A 15988-nucleotide genomic window follows, 5' to 3' on the forward strand; every position below is an offset into this window, starting at 1 on the left:
TGGACTTCATGCAATCTATTGAAGGGCTAAACAAAATAACAGCTAAGAAAGAATTTTTTCTCTTTGTCCAGGTCTTTGACCTAGGACTTCAGTCTTCTCCTGTCTTTGGACTAGGACTTGGACTAGAATTATACCTGCAGCTCTCCTGGGTCTTTCCCTTATTGATGGCAGATCTGGGATTTATGGGCTTATATGAGTGTGAGTGTGTGAGTGTGAGTCTGTGTGTGTGAGAGTGTTTCTGAGTTGTGTGTGTGTGTTTCTCTGGAGACCCCAGACTAATACATCCATGAAGGAAAATCAAAATATTGTATAAATTATTTGAATTCATAAAAATACAATTTTTTTCTATGTAACAGCAGCAAAGTTAGAAAATAAAATTTTAAAATATCATCTACAACAGAATAAAAAACATATCATATACCTCGGAGTAAATCTTACAAAAGCATAAGATCCCAAAGGAGAAAACTATAAACTCTGGAAAAATTAAAGATGCAGATAAATGAATTATAATACCATTTTCATGAATTATCAGACTTAATATTGTAAATATATAAATTCTCCTCAAACTGATCCAGGGAGTTAATAAAACCACAGTCAAAACCAAACAGGTTGTTTTGCTGAAATTGACAAGATAATTTCAAAACTTATATAGCAATACAAAAAGCTAAGAAAATCAGTTGCATACTCTTAAACAAGTACATATACTTTCTCCAATTGTTATTGGGATTTATTACAAAGCTACACTAATAAGAATGTGATATTGGTATAATGATAGAATGGAACAGAAGAGAATACAGAAACAACTCCACAGATTTTACAACAAAGGTGGTACTATAGAGCATGGTGGGGAGGGAAGTGTTGTGGGAAGGCAGGGGAAATGAATTAATAGTGAACAAGTGAATACCCATATGGAGAAGAATAAAACAACTATTTATACTTTACACAAAAATCAATTCTAGTTGGATTTTTAGACCTATTAAATTGAGTTCTAAGCACATAAAACAAGGTGATATGTTCCTGACCTCACAAGAAAGGATTTCTTAAAGAGGACACAAAAATTACTACCCTTAAGTAGATAGATAAACTTAACTGCATTAAAATTTTAAAATCATGTTCATCAAAAGACACCTTTAAGGAATTAAAAAGGCAAGTTACAGAGTTGGGAGAAGATCTATGTAACACATAAAACAAAAGGGCTCATATCCAGAATATATAAAGAATTCCTAAATATTCAAAAGGAAAAAAATGATAAAAATCCCAATTTAAAAAAACAGACAAAAACACTTATAAACTAGCAATTCACAAAAGAAATTCAAATGGCCAAAAACGTAAAAAGGTGTTCTAGCTCTTTAGTAATCACGGAAATGCAAGTTAAGCCACAATGAAACTTATCCACTCACCAGACAACTAAATTAGTGAGTCTGATAATACCAAATACTGGTGATTATGTGGAACAACGGGAACTCTCACACACTGCCACTGGAGTACAAAATGGCTCCATAAACTTATGGCAAAGTTTATGGCTTTAGAAAACTTTGCCATAATCTACTAAAGTTCAATATATGCATACTCTAATATCCGGCAATTCCACAACTGGATATATATATACAGGGGGTGCCAGAAAAAGTGTATACAAGTGGAGACTTTGGTCAGCATTGCTCAAGCAGTAGTTTGCCGTAATCAGAAATAGCTGGACGCTGATGGTAACAACCACTTTGACCACCTCTTGTAATTGCATAAGTTAAACATGACTTATATTCATCTTTTGTTATCAGTATGTATTATTACAATTTTAATAGTTTTCCTTTCTTAAAATGTGTGTACATTTTTTGGCACCCCCTATATATATCCTTTAGAGTTACACAGTCCAATATAATAGACACTAATCACACGTGGCTATCAAGAACCTGAAATGTAGCTCCACCTACCTAAGATGGGCTATAATAGCACAATACATATCAGATGTTAAAGATTTAGTACAAAAAAACAAAGAATGTCAAGTATCTCAATAATTTTTAAACTGATTACATGATGAAATGATTAAACTTATTAGGTTAAATAAAATATACTAAAATCAATTTCATCTGTTTCTTCTTCCTTTTTAAATGTGGCTATGAGAAAAATTTAAATCACATGTGTGGCTTACATTATATTTCTGTTAAACAGCACTGCCTAAAGAAATAAGCATACATGTTTACCAGAAGACCTGTGTAAGAAGGCTCATAAGTCACATTAGTAATACCCTCAAACTAGAAAGAAACTCAAATATCTATCTAGAGTCGAAGAGATAAATTATGGCATATTCATACCATGGAATACACATACAGTTTGAGTACACACACACACATACACACACACAGAATAGTTATAGCTGTATAAAATGTGGATGTAGCTTCAAAATAATGTTGACAGAAAACCAGATATAAAGAATAGATACAATGGGATTCCATTCATGAAGTTCAAGATGAGAAGAAAATTAAACTGTAGTGTTTAGGGACACATGTTTAAATGGTAATACTACAAAGAAAAGCAAGGTAGTTATTGCCATAAAAGTGGTTATCTTTCAGAAAGCTCTACTGAGAAAAGTGCTAACAATGAGCTATTTCTAACCTGGGTGATGATTAAATTGTATATTCATGTTTTATTCATTTTCTAGTTGTGTGTTATACCCTTCACTATAGATACGGTTTTTAAAAGTTAGAGACTCCTCTAGCAAACAGAAAATCAAGGAGAGATATTATTAATAAGTTAAGTCAAAAGTGCTCTCCTAGTCCCCACCTCAATGAATGCAAGTAAAATGTAAAATGTCAGAACACTGGAGACAAAGAGAATATCCTACATGCTTAGGGTTACACACAAACAAGTAGACATTAGACTAGCTCCAGACTTCAACAGTAATACTAGAAGCTGGAAGGCAATGATTTCTAACCTGGAATAAGATCCTAACAAACAAACAATCGATCAAGTGTCACAGTAAAATGAAGACATGCTCAGGCAAAACAAGGTCAAACATTTTATCCCCACATACCCTTTCTCATTAAGCTTCTACATTTTGTACCACACCAAAACAAGAATATAAATCCAGAGAAAAATATAGGTTAAGGAAAATGAAAGAACCAATACAGAAGACCAAAGGAACGCCCAGGGTGAAGTGAAGACAAATTATAAGATGAGAGCTGTACAACAGGCATAAAAGTCACCAATCCAAAGTGGAGCCAATCAGAAGCTCTGGGAGAAAATGCCAAGAAGATGAAACTGATGAGAGTTATCTAATGGATCTAAAATCTTGAAAGGATATTTAAACAACTGCTAGAGATTTTGAGCTTGAATTAATTACACAGAAAACTACACAAACAAGAAAACATTAATTACAATAAAAGTAAACGGTTATGTAGAAAAGAAAAAGTGGTTTAACTATCAAATAGCATCTAAAGTCATAATGTAAACTTTTAATACTGATCCAACCAAAATCAAGCTATAACCATGGGGTTGTTGGGAAGGCAAGAAGTATGTTTGTGTGGTAAGGTACATATGGTTGTAAGAAGAAATGTATATGTGTATTAAAGAATATTAAATCCTTACCTTCCAGGCTGGGAAGTCAACAGATAATATCCAAAAAAGAAAAATCAAGAAGTAGCAATATAAGCACTTTTTTTCTTAGTGATATGGAATACTGAAATAAATCACTTTGAAAAATAAAAGTGATTGTCTCTACGAAGCAGAAACTTTTGTAAATAGAGACAAGGTACTGCTATTTTTCCATAACAAGCCTTACAGAACTAGTTATTGTTTTATTTGCATGAATAATTTTGACACAATACAAATTAATTTATAAAGAAACATAATCTGAAGTGGAGGAAAGGAGGAAGGACACATGAAACTGGAGACAATAAGTAAAAACCATTTTTTGAAGAAGTTTGGGTAAGAAGAGTTTAAGTAAGGCAGTTGAAAATTCATATAGGACCAACATCCAAAAGGCCAGGCTTTATCATTTTTATAAATTCAAAATAGATTTGGGAGAAATAAGTATTTCCTTTTATATCTTGCACTTTAACATGACAAGAGGAAACTTTACATTTTACTATGTTTTCATTAGATCAATATAATAAAAAAACTTTCTTTTTTATATAAAACATTTATATTGGAAGTTCAGCAGTGGAGTTCATAAGGCTGTTTCCTATAACATTCTTGCGTAAAAGCCAAAGACCCTTCTCTATGAAAATGTGCATCAACATTAAGATAATGTCTAACTTGGATAAACTTTTTTCTTCCTATGATTGTAATTTTAGTAAATAACCTGCCAAGCAACTTCAACAATGAGCATCAAAATTTCTTATGCCAAACTTCTTGAAGTAATTGCAAATATCAAAATCATAAAAACAAACATATAATGTTAAAATCCCACACATAAATACTAATAGGACATCAAGATGACAATGAAAAATAGCAATTCTTTGCATTTCGACAGTATTTACTATCTCAGCACCCTAAGAGACAATAAATGTAAAATTACCACATCAGAACAAAGTCACCTATCATATTTTTCTGAAAGACTAGTCAGAAAAAGAGCAATTAAAATAATTTTCAGTCTTCAACAGTAGATTAACAAGTCAGACCTGTATTTTAGTTACATCATATTTTCAAATTGCCAGAAGGTATTTCCTTATACATACACTGTAAACAGAATAGTCATACTATATATTCAGGCATAGACATATATAAAAGCATTAAACTTTAAATTATTTTTTACACTGATAAACACTAGATTTCACAAGTCTCAGAATGTTATTTCCTAATTTATAATTTTCAGTTCTCCATATTCACAATCAAATAAAAATTCCTGCTAGTGTACTTCTTCAATCAACTAACACTTGAGTTTCTGGCACAATGTAGAAATAAATTCCTTTGGCTATACAGCCTGACTGACATTTATTTATACCAAATTCTTTATTCCATTGCCACGATTTCCTCATTCCATTACCAAGAATGCAAATATTAATAATACTGGAAGTTTTGTTTGTTATTACTTAAAATTCATTTTAAAAAGAAAAACAAGGGTTTCTATTAATAGAAATTGACAATCTGATTCTAAAATTTATAGAGAAATACAAAGAACCTAGATTAGCCAAAGCAATCTTAAGAAAAAAATTTTTTCAAAAACAACAAATGCCATTCTAAAGATATATGCTAACAAGTACAAAACATTGCTGATAGAAATTTTAAAAGACCTACATAAATGTAAAGATTTACATTATGGGTTGGAAGACTCAATATGGTTAAGATGTCAATTCCTCTCAAATGATCTATAAATTCCATACAATCCCAATCAAAATTCCAGCGGGTGGCTTTTTTTTGGAAATTGATATGCAGATTTCAAAATTCTTATGGAAATGAAAGTCATAGAATGACCAAAACAAATCTGAAAAAGAACAAAGTTGGAGAGCTAAAACTGCCTTATCTGAAGAGTTTTTATAAAGCTACAATAATCGAAACAGGGTGGTATTGATGTAAAATGATAGGCAGAAAGATCAATGGAACAGAGAATACAGAAATAAAACCATACATATACAGACAAATGATTTTTGATAAAAGCACAAAAGCCTTTAGGAAAGGATGAAGGACAGCTTTTTTAATAAATGGTGGCAGAACAACCAGATATCCATAGGCAAAAACAAACAAACGTAACATACAAAATTATCATCAAACATAAAAATTAACTCAAATAAATGATAGATCTACATGTTAAACCTAGAACTACAAAACTTCTAGAAATAAAAAACAGAAGAAAAATTCTGTAACCCAGGGTTAACTAAGGATTTCTTAGGTGTTACCCTAATGGCACAGTCTCTACAAAAGGAAATGGATAAACTGGACTTCATAAAAATTTAAAACTTTTGTTCTTCAAAACACAATAATATCAAATATATGGTGATGGAAAGAGAACTGACTCTGGGTGGTGACACACAATGTGATCTATAGATGGATGATGTATTACAGAATTGTACACCTGAAATCTATGTAACTTTACTAATGTCACCGCAATAAACTTTAATTAAAAAATAATAATAATGTTAAGAGAATAAAAAGACGAGCTATAGAATATAAGAAAATCCTTGTACATATCTGATAAAGGATTTGTAGTCGGACATATAAAGAACTCTCAAAACTCAACTAAGAAAACAAACAACTCAACAAAAACAGGCAAAAGATCTGAACACTTCACCAAAGACAATATATGGATGGCAAATATGAACACGAAAGATGCTAAACATCATTAGTCAGGGAAATGCAAATCAAAACCATAAGATACCAGTCCACTATTAGAATGGCTAAAATTAAGTTAAATACCAAGTGTTTGTAGAAGAACTAGAATTCTCATATATTGCTGGTGAGAATATAAAACCGTACAACAGTTTGAACGGAAAATAGTTTGATAGTTTCTTAAAAAGTTAGACATACACCTACTATCTGAGCCAGCTACTCTGTGGTAATTATCCAAGAGAAAAGGAAATATGTGGCCACCAAACACTTGTACACAAATGTTTACATCAGTTTTATTTGTAACAGCCAAGATCTGAAAATCAAAGGTACATCAACAAGTAAATGGATAAATGAACAGTGGATAAACAAATATTAGGTTGGTGCAAAAGTAACTGCGGTTTAAAAGGTTAAAAAAATAATTGCAAAAATAGCAATTACTTTTGTACCAACCTAATAAAATTCCTGGTAGCAAACAGATTTCTTGGCCTGCTGAAATCTGGAGACTAAGAAACATTGAGAATGCCATAACATTTGTTTTTATTTCACTGGATATGTACCTGGAGAATTAGTTATACCATATAACATTGTACATGAGGAGATTCCCACTCAATGTTCCTCTGTTCCCACTATCTATTAATACTCACTTTTCCAGAGAGCATTTTGGTGGTTGCCAGATGGGAGAAGGCTTGGAGGGCATGTGTAAACAGGGGAAAGGATTAAGATGTACAAATTGCCACTTACAAAAACAGTCACAGGGATGTAAAGTACAGCATAAGGAATATAGTCAATAATATTGCAGTAACTATGTATGGTATCAGATGGGTACCAGACTTACTGTGATGATCACTTCGTAAGTTATATAAATGTCTAATCACTACATTGTACACCTGAAACTAACATAATATTGTATGTCAACTGTAATTGAAAAATAAAAAGGGACTTCTGGTCAAAAAGAAATTCACTTCTCACTCAGATTCAATGCTCTCTGATTTAGGTACTTTCTTGACAGGTTTTCAATGTAAGTTTATTTAAAATGCAGATAACTACAGGCCAGGAATCTCATTCTGTTAGGTGAGGGCTTAACAAAAATAATCAAAATATGTAGAAAATACTGTTAACTGAAGCTAATATTTTTGTCATTAAAATTTTCCTTAATTGCCATCAAATGGTATATGATCTGTAAGCACCTTCCCATATAGGCAGGCTGGCCATTAGCCTGTGAAGCCAAGACAGAATAGGTTAGATCAATGATTTCTAACTTGTTCCAGTGGCAGAGCATTTGGAAGTCACAGTACTCTCAGCAGAACATGAAATATTAAGATACTTGTATTTTATCAGAGTAAACAGAGATAATGTTAGTATAAATGACTATAAAATTTAAAACTATAGGCACATGTTGGTAAGAGAAAACAAAAAATGCCATAAGCTGTTTTCCCTGTAAAACCTCTGTATCTCTTATTCATGTATTTTACAATGTTCCACTACTCACTAGTACGGTAGGTAAACTGCAGCAGGCAATACCGACTTAAGAAAAGCTTGTGAAAGAAAAATAAAATTGGAAAAAAAAAATTAATGTTGGCCTCTTTTCCTGTGAACTGAGAAAAGATCACTGTTACTAAATACATTTTATTCAATCAAAGTTTAAGACTCCTTGGGCCAAATACCCAAATCCTTTAGCATACTACCAAACTATCAGTGTACTCTTTCTTAAAGATCTGCCTGACAAGGTGTCTGCACTCAAGGAGTATAATGCAGATTCCCCATTCCCACCTCTCTTTCACAACTGCCTTCCTCCCACTTTACTGAAGAAAAGCAGATCTCTTACTTATCCTGAATCTCACTATGGTGTGTTGCCCCAGTGTACAATAAAATAATAAATTTTAGGGCACTAAACAAAGAGACAAGTATAAACATTTTAATGCAAAATTTCCAACTGTTAAAAAAAAAATCACGTTTTCATATACCTATATTTTAAAAGGGTGAATAGTGAGTACCAAATTGTTATGGTATTTAGATTTCATTACATACAGACTGATGGAACTGTGTTATTTTAAAACATCAATATTTAGAATTCATAAAAAATTATACCCTCTGCAATTATTTGAACTTAAAGATGAAAAATTTTAGATGTCAACACAAAATGTGTGAATTTTTCAAAATTATTTTGGGGATAAATAGCATGGAAAGAGAACTGACTCTGGGTGGTGAACACACAATATGATACACAGATGATGTATTACAGAATTGTACACCTGAAATCTATGTAACTTTACTAACAATTGTCACCCCACTAGAAACTTTAATTTAAAATTTAAAAAAAATAGCAAAAAAGTTAGAAAAACTCCTTTTTGGAGAAAGAATCAAGACTCTGTTGACTAGTTGTGAGCCTGGTATGAGACGGAAGAGAAGGATGATGACTAGATTTTTGACTAGAGAAGTGAGCATGTCACGTAATACTGGAGATGTTGTTTATGGAAGATGATAATAAGCCTGCATTGGGGGGTTATGCGGTGAACATCTACATAGGAATGCCCAGGAAGTAGGGATGTAGCCGTTTTTAGATAAATTGCAAGGAAAGGCCTCTTCAAGAAGATGATGCTCGCCTGACGACTTAGGGGAGGTAAAAAGGCCACTCATGTTTTTATCTGCAGGATGCTGGTTCTGGGCAAGAGAAACAGCAAATACAAAAGTCCTTAGACTAGAACATATCTGTGTTGTAGGTACAAAGAAGCTAGAGTGGGGCAGGAGTAGAGAGAAAAAAAAGGACAGTAATAAATGAGGTCAGTGAGGTAAAAAGGGGAGGGAGGCATACTGCAGAGGGCCTAGCAGGCCACTGAGAGGACCCTAACTTTTATTCTGAGAAGGAGGGAGAAAGTTTTGAACAAAGGAATTATAGGATCTCACTTATCTCTGTTGTGTAGAGAAAAGACTGAATGGGTCAAGGGTAGAAGAAAGGAGATCAGTTAAGAAGCTATCTTAACACTTCAGGAGATTGATGATGATGACTTGGTCCTAGGTAGAAGTAGAAAAGTTAAGAAATGGTAACTGAATATAGCTATAGTGTGATGCAGAGGTAAAAGGATTTGCTGATAGCTTGGATAGAGGTTATGGAAGACAGGATTCAAGAATAACTCAAGATTTTTATTTTGAGCAACTAGTAGGACGATGGAGTAGCCATTTACTGAGAGGGGAAACATTACAAAAGGAGCAAGTTTGGGGGGGAAGAGAAGGAGTTCAGTATTGGTTGAGATACCTATCATACATCAATGTGGGCGTATCAAGAAAGAAGTTGAATACCCAAGTTCAGAAGAGGTCTGAGCCAGAACATAAACTGGAAATCACCAGATACGGATGATATATGAAGCAATGAGACTGAGTGGGAGCTCCAAGAAATAGACTGTAAATAGAAATAGAAGTCCAAACATTAAGCTCTGGGAGGTCAGGATGATGTCGGGAAAGTGAGGAGGAATCAACAAAGGAGAAGACCTGGAAGGACTAGCCAAAGAGGGAGAAAACCAGCAGTTTGGTGTCCTAGAAACCAAAAGAGGGAAGGATTTCAAGGAAGAAGAGAGCAATTGTCAAATATTGATAATGGGTCAGGTAAGAAAGAATTACGAAGTGATATGAAAGTAAGAGGTAGTATTTGAATTTAATAAATTGATTTAACAAGAAAATTGGGGTACTGAAAACTTTACTTGGAAGATAACATGTATTACTGCTCACGTGCAGATCTTGATGTTATTTTGTATTGCTTTGTCTCTACACATTAAATGTAAAGTGTAGAACACTTTATACATTTCAAAAGCTTTCTACTTAACTATCATATGTTCCTATGTAAAAAAGAATTTTAGGTTGTTAATTTTTAATGTGACTACATGAGATAATGCTAAATCCATTAGTTCCATTAAAATTCCTTCCTGATTCAAATATGCAAGCTAACAGAGGATATAATCAAACTACTGTTCCCTTGAAAGAGAGGCCATGGTTAATATAAAAGACATATACTTGATTTATGTCAAGTGGTAACACAGGTAATGCTTTGCATACTCAGCATAAAACACTTTAATGGAATAGTATTGCTCCAAATATACCACACCAAAATTAAACTGAAAATAGAAGACGACAACTAAATCATGGCTGACAGGGAGCTAAATGCAGCAAGTTAAAATACATTCTTAATGCTCATCCAGTTCTGGCTGAACCCTTTGGGTCAGTTGGGGTCATTATTAGTTTAGACTAATTCCAAATGATTCCCTGGAGTTCTGTTATATTCAGTGGCTTCAGGAAATCCAGAAGAGGCCTTATCTCACACACAAAATCATAGGATCTACTGGTTTCTAACTTTCAGTTGGAGTGATCTTTTCAAAGTGATCTTTTGTTTGTTACATAAATAACCTCATAGGACTTTCTTAACCTGGTCTATCCGTTGTCTCCCAACTACTCATCTCCTTCTTTTGACTTAGTCTTCGTTCTTTAAAGCAAGTCATGTTCCTGCCTTTCTCTTGGCCACAAATCCTTTCTCATTCTTCCTTTGTTTTGTTAATTCCTATTGACCTTTCAAATAACTACTTCTTTATTTTCTGTCTCTCCCAAGTGTCTCTCCCTCAGCCATCATAAGGGAAGCTTTATGAGAGCAGGAGTCTTGCTATAACCTCAGTATCAAGAATAATGCCTGTTTGGGGCAGCCAGTTAGCTCAGTTGGTTAGAGTGCAATACTCTTAACAGCAAGGTTGCCGGTTTGATCCCCACATGGGCCACTGTGAGCTGTGCCCTCCACAACTAGATTGAAACAACTGCTTGACTTGAGGCTGATGGAAAGACACACTTAAAATAAACAAAAGCTTAAAAAAAAAAAGAGCAGTGCCTGGCACATAAGAGGTACCCAATAAATATTTGTGTATCCTCCAGAACTCAGCACAATGTTACTTCCTTGATATTCTCATGTCATTGACATCAATTTTATTTTCTCAAAGCACCCTACATTTTTCTCCTAGGCCCCAGGGAAGATACAGTGCAAACTTCTAAAAATAGTTCCAAGCGACATTAGTACAAAGGCAGTAACACCTGAATCTTTCAGATTTCACAAAAGCATTTCTGAAACAACCCCACCACTACCACCATCCTCTTTCCTTGCCTGCTATTAATTAACTCAGACATTTTCACACACCTCTTGAATTTTAGAGTGATATCTAAGAACAAATTGTAATGGTTGGGGTGGGGAGTAGATATTTAACCTGAATCAAATTAGACTGAGGAACAAGGCAATTCAATCAATTCTTTCGAGCTCTCAATGACATTTGTAACTACAGATAATAAAGATAACAGATATTTTCTTTTCCATGACTAGCCTAGTGAAGAACACCTTACAGAAAGACATCAGATCAGGGACTAAAAAAACCTCATAAAATGATATTAAGTCATGTTTCCCACATGCAGAATGCTTACACTGACTTTTCTCAGCATACAAATAGCACATGCACAAAGTACCAAAGGCATTTCAAAGACGCAGGTAATAAGCTGCATTTATAAATATATCCCATGCTCTTTTTTCTCCCAAGCAATACGGTTGCTTCAATGTTCTTGGGGAATAGTGGTGAAGGCATTTATGATTCTGGCTCTTTTAGGTAAGATACATAATTTAGCAATAATGTTAACAATGCATGTATTATCCATTAGTAGCTAGTATCATTTTGCGGTGCTTTACCCTTTGTAATTCTGTATGTATTTAAATGCCCAAGGTGAAGTTTTGTTTTCAAAGTTAAAAAACAAAAACAAAACAGAAAGTTAAAGAACACATTTCCATTTCTAAAATTATTTTTCCATAAATCTATTTTTCAATGTTCATGTTTCTACGTAGTGAAATGAATATTTAATGCTGGTTTAAAAAAACCTCTTGCATTTTCAAAGTCAACAATGATGACTTTGCCAACACACACACACACACACACACACACACACACACACACACACATTTGGTTTTCATAAAACTTAGCCAAAACTGGAAAATAAGCAAGAGATTTTACTAGGTGTTCATGAGTGCAGTGCTATGCTGGATTGCTCTCTACTGACTGGACTATTTTACAAATCTATAAGATTAATTTAGAGATTTTTGTCTGGTACAGACGCAAATTCTAATCAGAGAAAAAGATAACCCAAAACTTACTGTTTACGTTCCTGTAGGATATTAACTAATTTTGTATCTAATCTGACAATCTTACCTTAATATTCCTTTATTAAATTGCCTATAAATACTTACCTCTTCAAATTTTCATATGAAATGGGTTTAACATGTTTTGAATTCCCTCATTCTGTAATGAGTTGAATCAAAATCATTGACACATGTTCATTTATATTTGGTGTCATGATTTTACCTTTCTGAAAATTATATTTTCGGTTTTGGAGGTTCCACCTAGATGCCCAGGTGAACTACCCTGACAGAGCCAACTATCGTACATTGCTTCTTACACACACACACACACACACACACACACACACACAGATATTCCTTCCAGAACTCTGAGCTCCTAATTGTTCTTGCTTATATAAACCAAAACCTCAAAGTTCAGAATTTCAGTCTAGATGGTAAACTCCTTTCAAGCAGGGCCTTTGCTTTTACTCATCTTTGTATTCTTAGGATCCAGTATGGTGCCAAGTACCTAAAATGTGTTCAACAAACATTAAATGAAGCTAGAGTATACCACATGTTCATAAGCAACACCAACTGGAACAGAAAAATCCTATTAACCTCTATTGCTCCTTCTACTACTAATGGTAGTAACCTTTGTAACTATCTGGTCTGCTGGAGGAAGGAAGCCAAATTCTAGATGCTTTGAACGTGAAGACAGAGCCTCGCCAGAAATGGCAGGGAATTCTCATTGTGCAAAGACATGAGTACATAGCAGAATTTAACACATCCTGCGAAGAGTGAACCTTGAGCTCAAGAGTTACAACTCTTAGCAGACACTGCAAACCTACATGTTGCAATACCACAAATACCCAAATACCACAAAAATAGACATAATCCAAATTACTAACACCAACTTGAATTTTCCAAAAATATTTAAAAAATGGGTCTTCTGTGGGAATATACCTCAATTGTATAATAGTAAACTAATAAGTTGAATAGAAATTGGTTTCTGAATTCACCTCAAAAGACCAAATTTTCTTAGATGTATTTATTCCATAAGCAAAAGATATACAAGAACTGTAGAATAAGACAATGCAGACCTACAAAGCACCTGAGTGCTAGGGAAATGAGCACAACATATAACAGCAAAATTCAGTCTCAAAGCAAGTGACTAGGGATTGGATGCTAGTTCTGGCGTTGTTACCAGCCTAACCTGAAGAAATAAACCTGTATCTGTGCATGAAGGATTATTAGGGTCAAAGCTACCTACTGAATAAGTTATGCAACATATACTCAAATGCTATTTGCTACTGGAAAGTGCTAATAGGTAGATACCTACATCACACTGCCAACAAAACAGGCCTACCTGACAACTGCACTCCTACTTCTGTGTGGTAGGTAGAAGGGTCAATTACCATCTAAGCATTTCTTCCTTTGCTTTTAACTCTGGCCAGAGTTCATTATCACCACTCAGCACACTTTCCATTTCTTTCCCTCTCCTTATAATAGAATCCAGATGCGCAGGCAAGGAAGGTCAATTTAATACTTTAACACCTACCAGGTTTCCCCGAAAATAAGACCTTAAGACCTCACCGGAAAATAAGCCTTAGCATGATTTTTCAGGATGACATCCCCTGAACATATAAGCTCTCATGCGACTTTTGGAGCAAAAATTAATATAAGACCCGGTATTATTTTCAGGGAAACATGGTAGTATACCAGTGAAATGGTAACTGTCTAGCTGCCCTATTCAATCATATCAAGTTCTTTAAAAAGATACAACTTGGCCCAAGGAGGCAGTATCTCCTTGTAAGAATTATGAAAATAATAGAATATCTGAAATTACGAATGCATGAGTAAATGTTTTACCTTCAAAATACACTACTTCCTTTCATTTACAGAAATTCACTGTGTGTAGGTTTAGTTTCCAGTGCCATCTTTTAAATTAATGTTTATTTTTTTCTGTATTATTTTAAAAATTCATTCTTGGTTATTTTGCACAAAAGGCAGGAGAGACTAAGTCTGTGTCAACTGCAAGGAAAGCCAAAGTTCAGCAGGCGTATCTGACCCTTGCACTCTAACTTACAGTCGTTAAATGTATCTTGACCTTACAAAAGGGTTTATTACAAAAACGGTATGATTATTACCTAAATTCACAGGCGAAGGGTCCCATCATCTACAGGAGAGATACCCCCTAGCGCTGAACCCAAACGTAAACAACAGATCGATTTTTTTTTTTTTTTTTTTTTTTTTTTTTAATGAGCGACACGTTTTGTCCTCTTAAAATGATTCCAAGTTCTCAACTGCACTCAGGGAAGAAACCGGCCACCTTGTCTAGGGGCCATGTCTCGTAAACAGGTAGGACACCTTTTGCAGGAAGCGAGGAAGCACTTGAACGTTACCTCGAACATTGCACACGGCACCGTGTGGCTCCCTGACATCTCACACCTGCAAAGCACTCACGGTACCAAAAAGGACCACCTCCTGAGTGGCCACCCTTCGCAAGCAAAGCGCCTCGGGAACTACCCCCGAAGAACTTAAGGAGAAGTCATTGCCCGGCCTGGAAACGCGCTTTTGTGTTAGACACTGTCTAAATACCAGCGGGACTTTCTCTCGCCCCAATCCAGCCGGAGGACAACAAATTGGTCAACGGCGGAAGTTGCCTGACGAAATGACTGCAACATGAAATCCCGTTTTATGATCATAACAAAACCTTCCTTCCGGGGCCAGGCCAAAAAAAAAAAAAAAATTATAAAACACTTGAAGAAAAAAGTCCTTTTGGATGCAACAGGCAATTATGAGCCCCCCACGCCACCCCGCCCCGCCGCCAACCACAGAGAAGCAGCTCGGCCCCCGGCTCGCGGGACCCGAGCCCCGGGAGGACGCGCGGCCGCCCGTTAGAACCTCGGAGGGGCCGCGGGCCGGGTTCCCCGCCCGCCCGGTTCCCCGCCCGCCCGGTTCCCCGCCCGCCCGCCCGCCGGCCGCCTGGCCGCTCCTGCACCTCCCGCGGCGCCCACGGCCGCCCGCGCATCAGCACTGACCTTCCGCAGGGCCGAGACCAGCAGTCCCCGCCATTTCGGACTGTTCTCTTCGCTGAAGAACTCGTACGGCTGCGGCGCCTGCTGCATGGCCCCGGCGGCAGCTCCTCCGCATCGGGGGCTGTCCGCGGGCCGAGCCGGGCCGCTCGGGTGGCCTGACAGGCAGGGCGAGGGCCGGCTCGCCTCGCCAGCCGCCGCCGCCTCCCGCCTGGGCCGCAGCTACGGCCGAGGCGGCTCGGAGGCGGCGCCGGCGGGCGGGCGGGGGCTCCGGGGGCGGCTTCCTCGGCCCGGGCGGCCCGGCCTCGCGCGGCGTCCGCAGAGGAAGCGCGCGGCCCCCGAGTCCGGGAGACACCTCCCCGCTGCTACCGAGGCGGCGGCCTCCTGTCCCGGCGGCGCTGCCTGCTTCTCAGGCGGCTCCTCCTCCTTTGTCTGGGTGCGCAGCCCCTCGCGGGTACGGCTGGCCTCGCCCGCGCCCCGACTCCCGCTACGGCGGCGGCGGCGGGCGGAGAGCGGCGGCGGCGGCTCTTCTGCTCATCGCCTCATCCCCGCCCTCCCAACAGGC

The 15988-nt window shown here is 36.8% G+C and overlaps 1 protein-coding gene across 2 annotated transcripts in view; it reads right to left on the reverse strand.

Moving 5' to 3' along the window:
- The window catches only part of SOS2 (SOS Ras/Rho guanine nucleotide exchange factor 2), an 82953-nt gene extending 66965 nt beyond the window's left edge, over positions 1 to 15988 (reverse strand). Inside the window, exon 1 of one of the 2 annotated variants that reach the window (XM_081050451.1) lies at positions 15430 to 15988. In XM_081050451.1, the coding sequence (XP_080906577.1) occupies positions 15430 to 15516 (87 nt within the window). In that variant the 5' untranslated portion in view covers positions 15517 to 15988. The remainder of the gene's footprint in view (positions 1 to 15429) is intronic. The other variant, XM_081050452.1, reaches the window with a different exon arrangement.

Source organism: Rhinolophus hipposideros (genome assembly GCF_964194185.1).
Source record: "Rhinolophus hipposideros genome assembly, chromosome: 5".
Lineage (NCBI taxonomy): Eukaryota > Metazoa > Chordata > Mammalia > Chiroptera > Rhinolophidae > Rhinolophus > Rhinolophus hipposideros.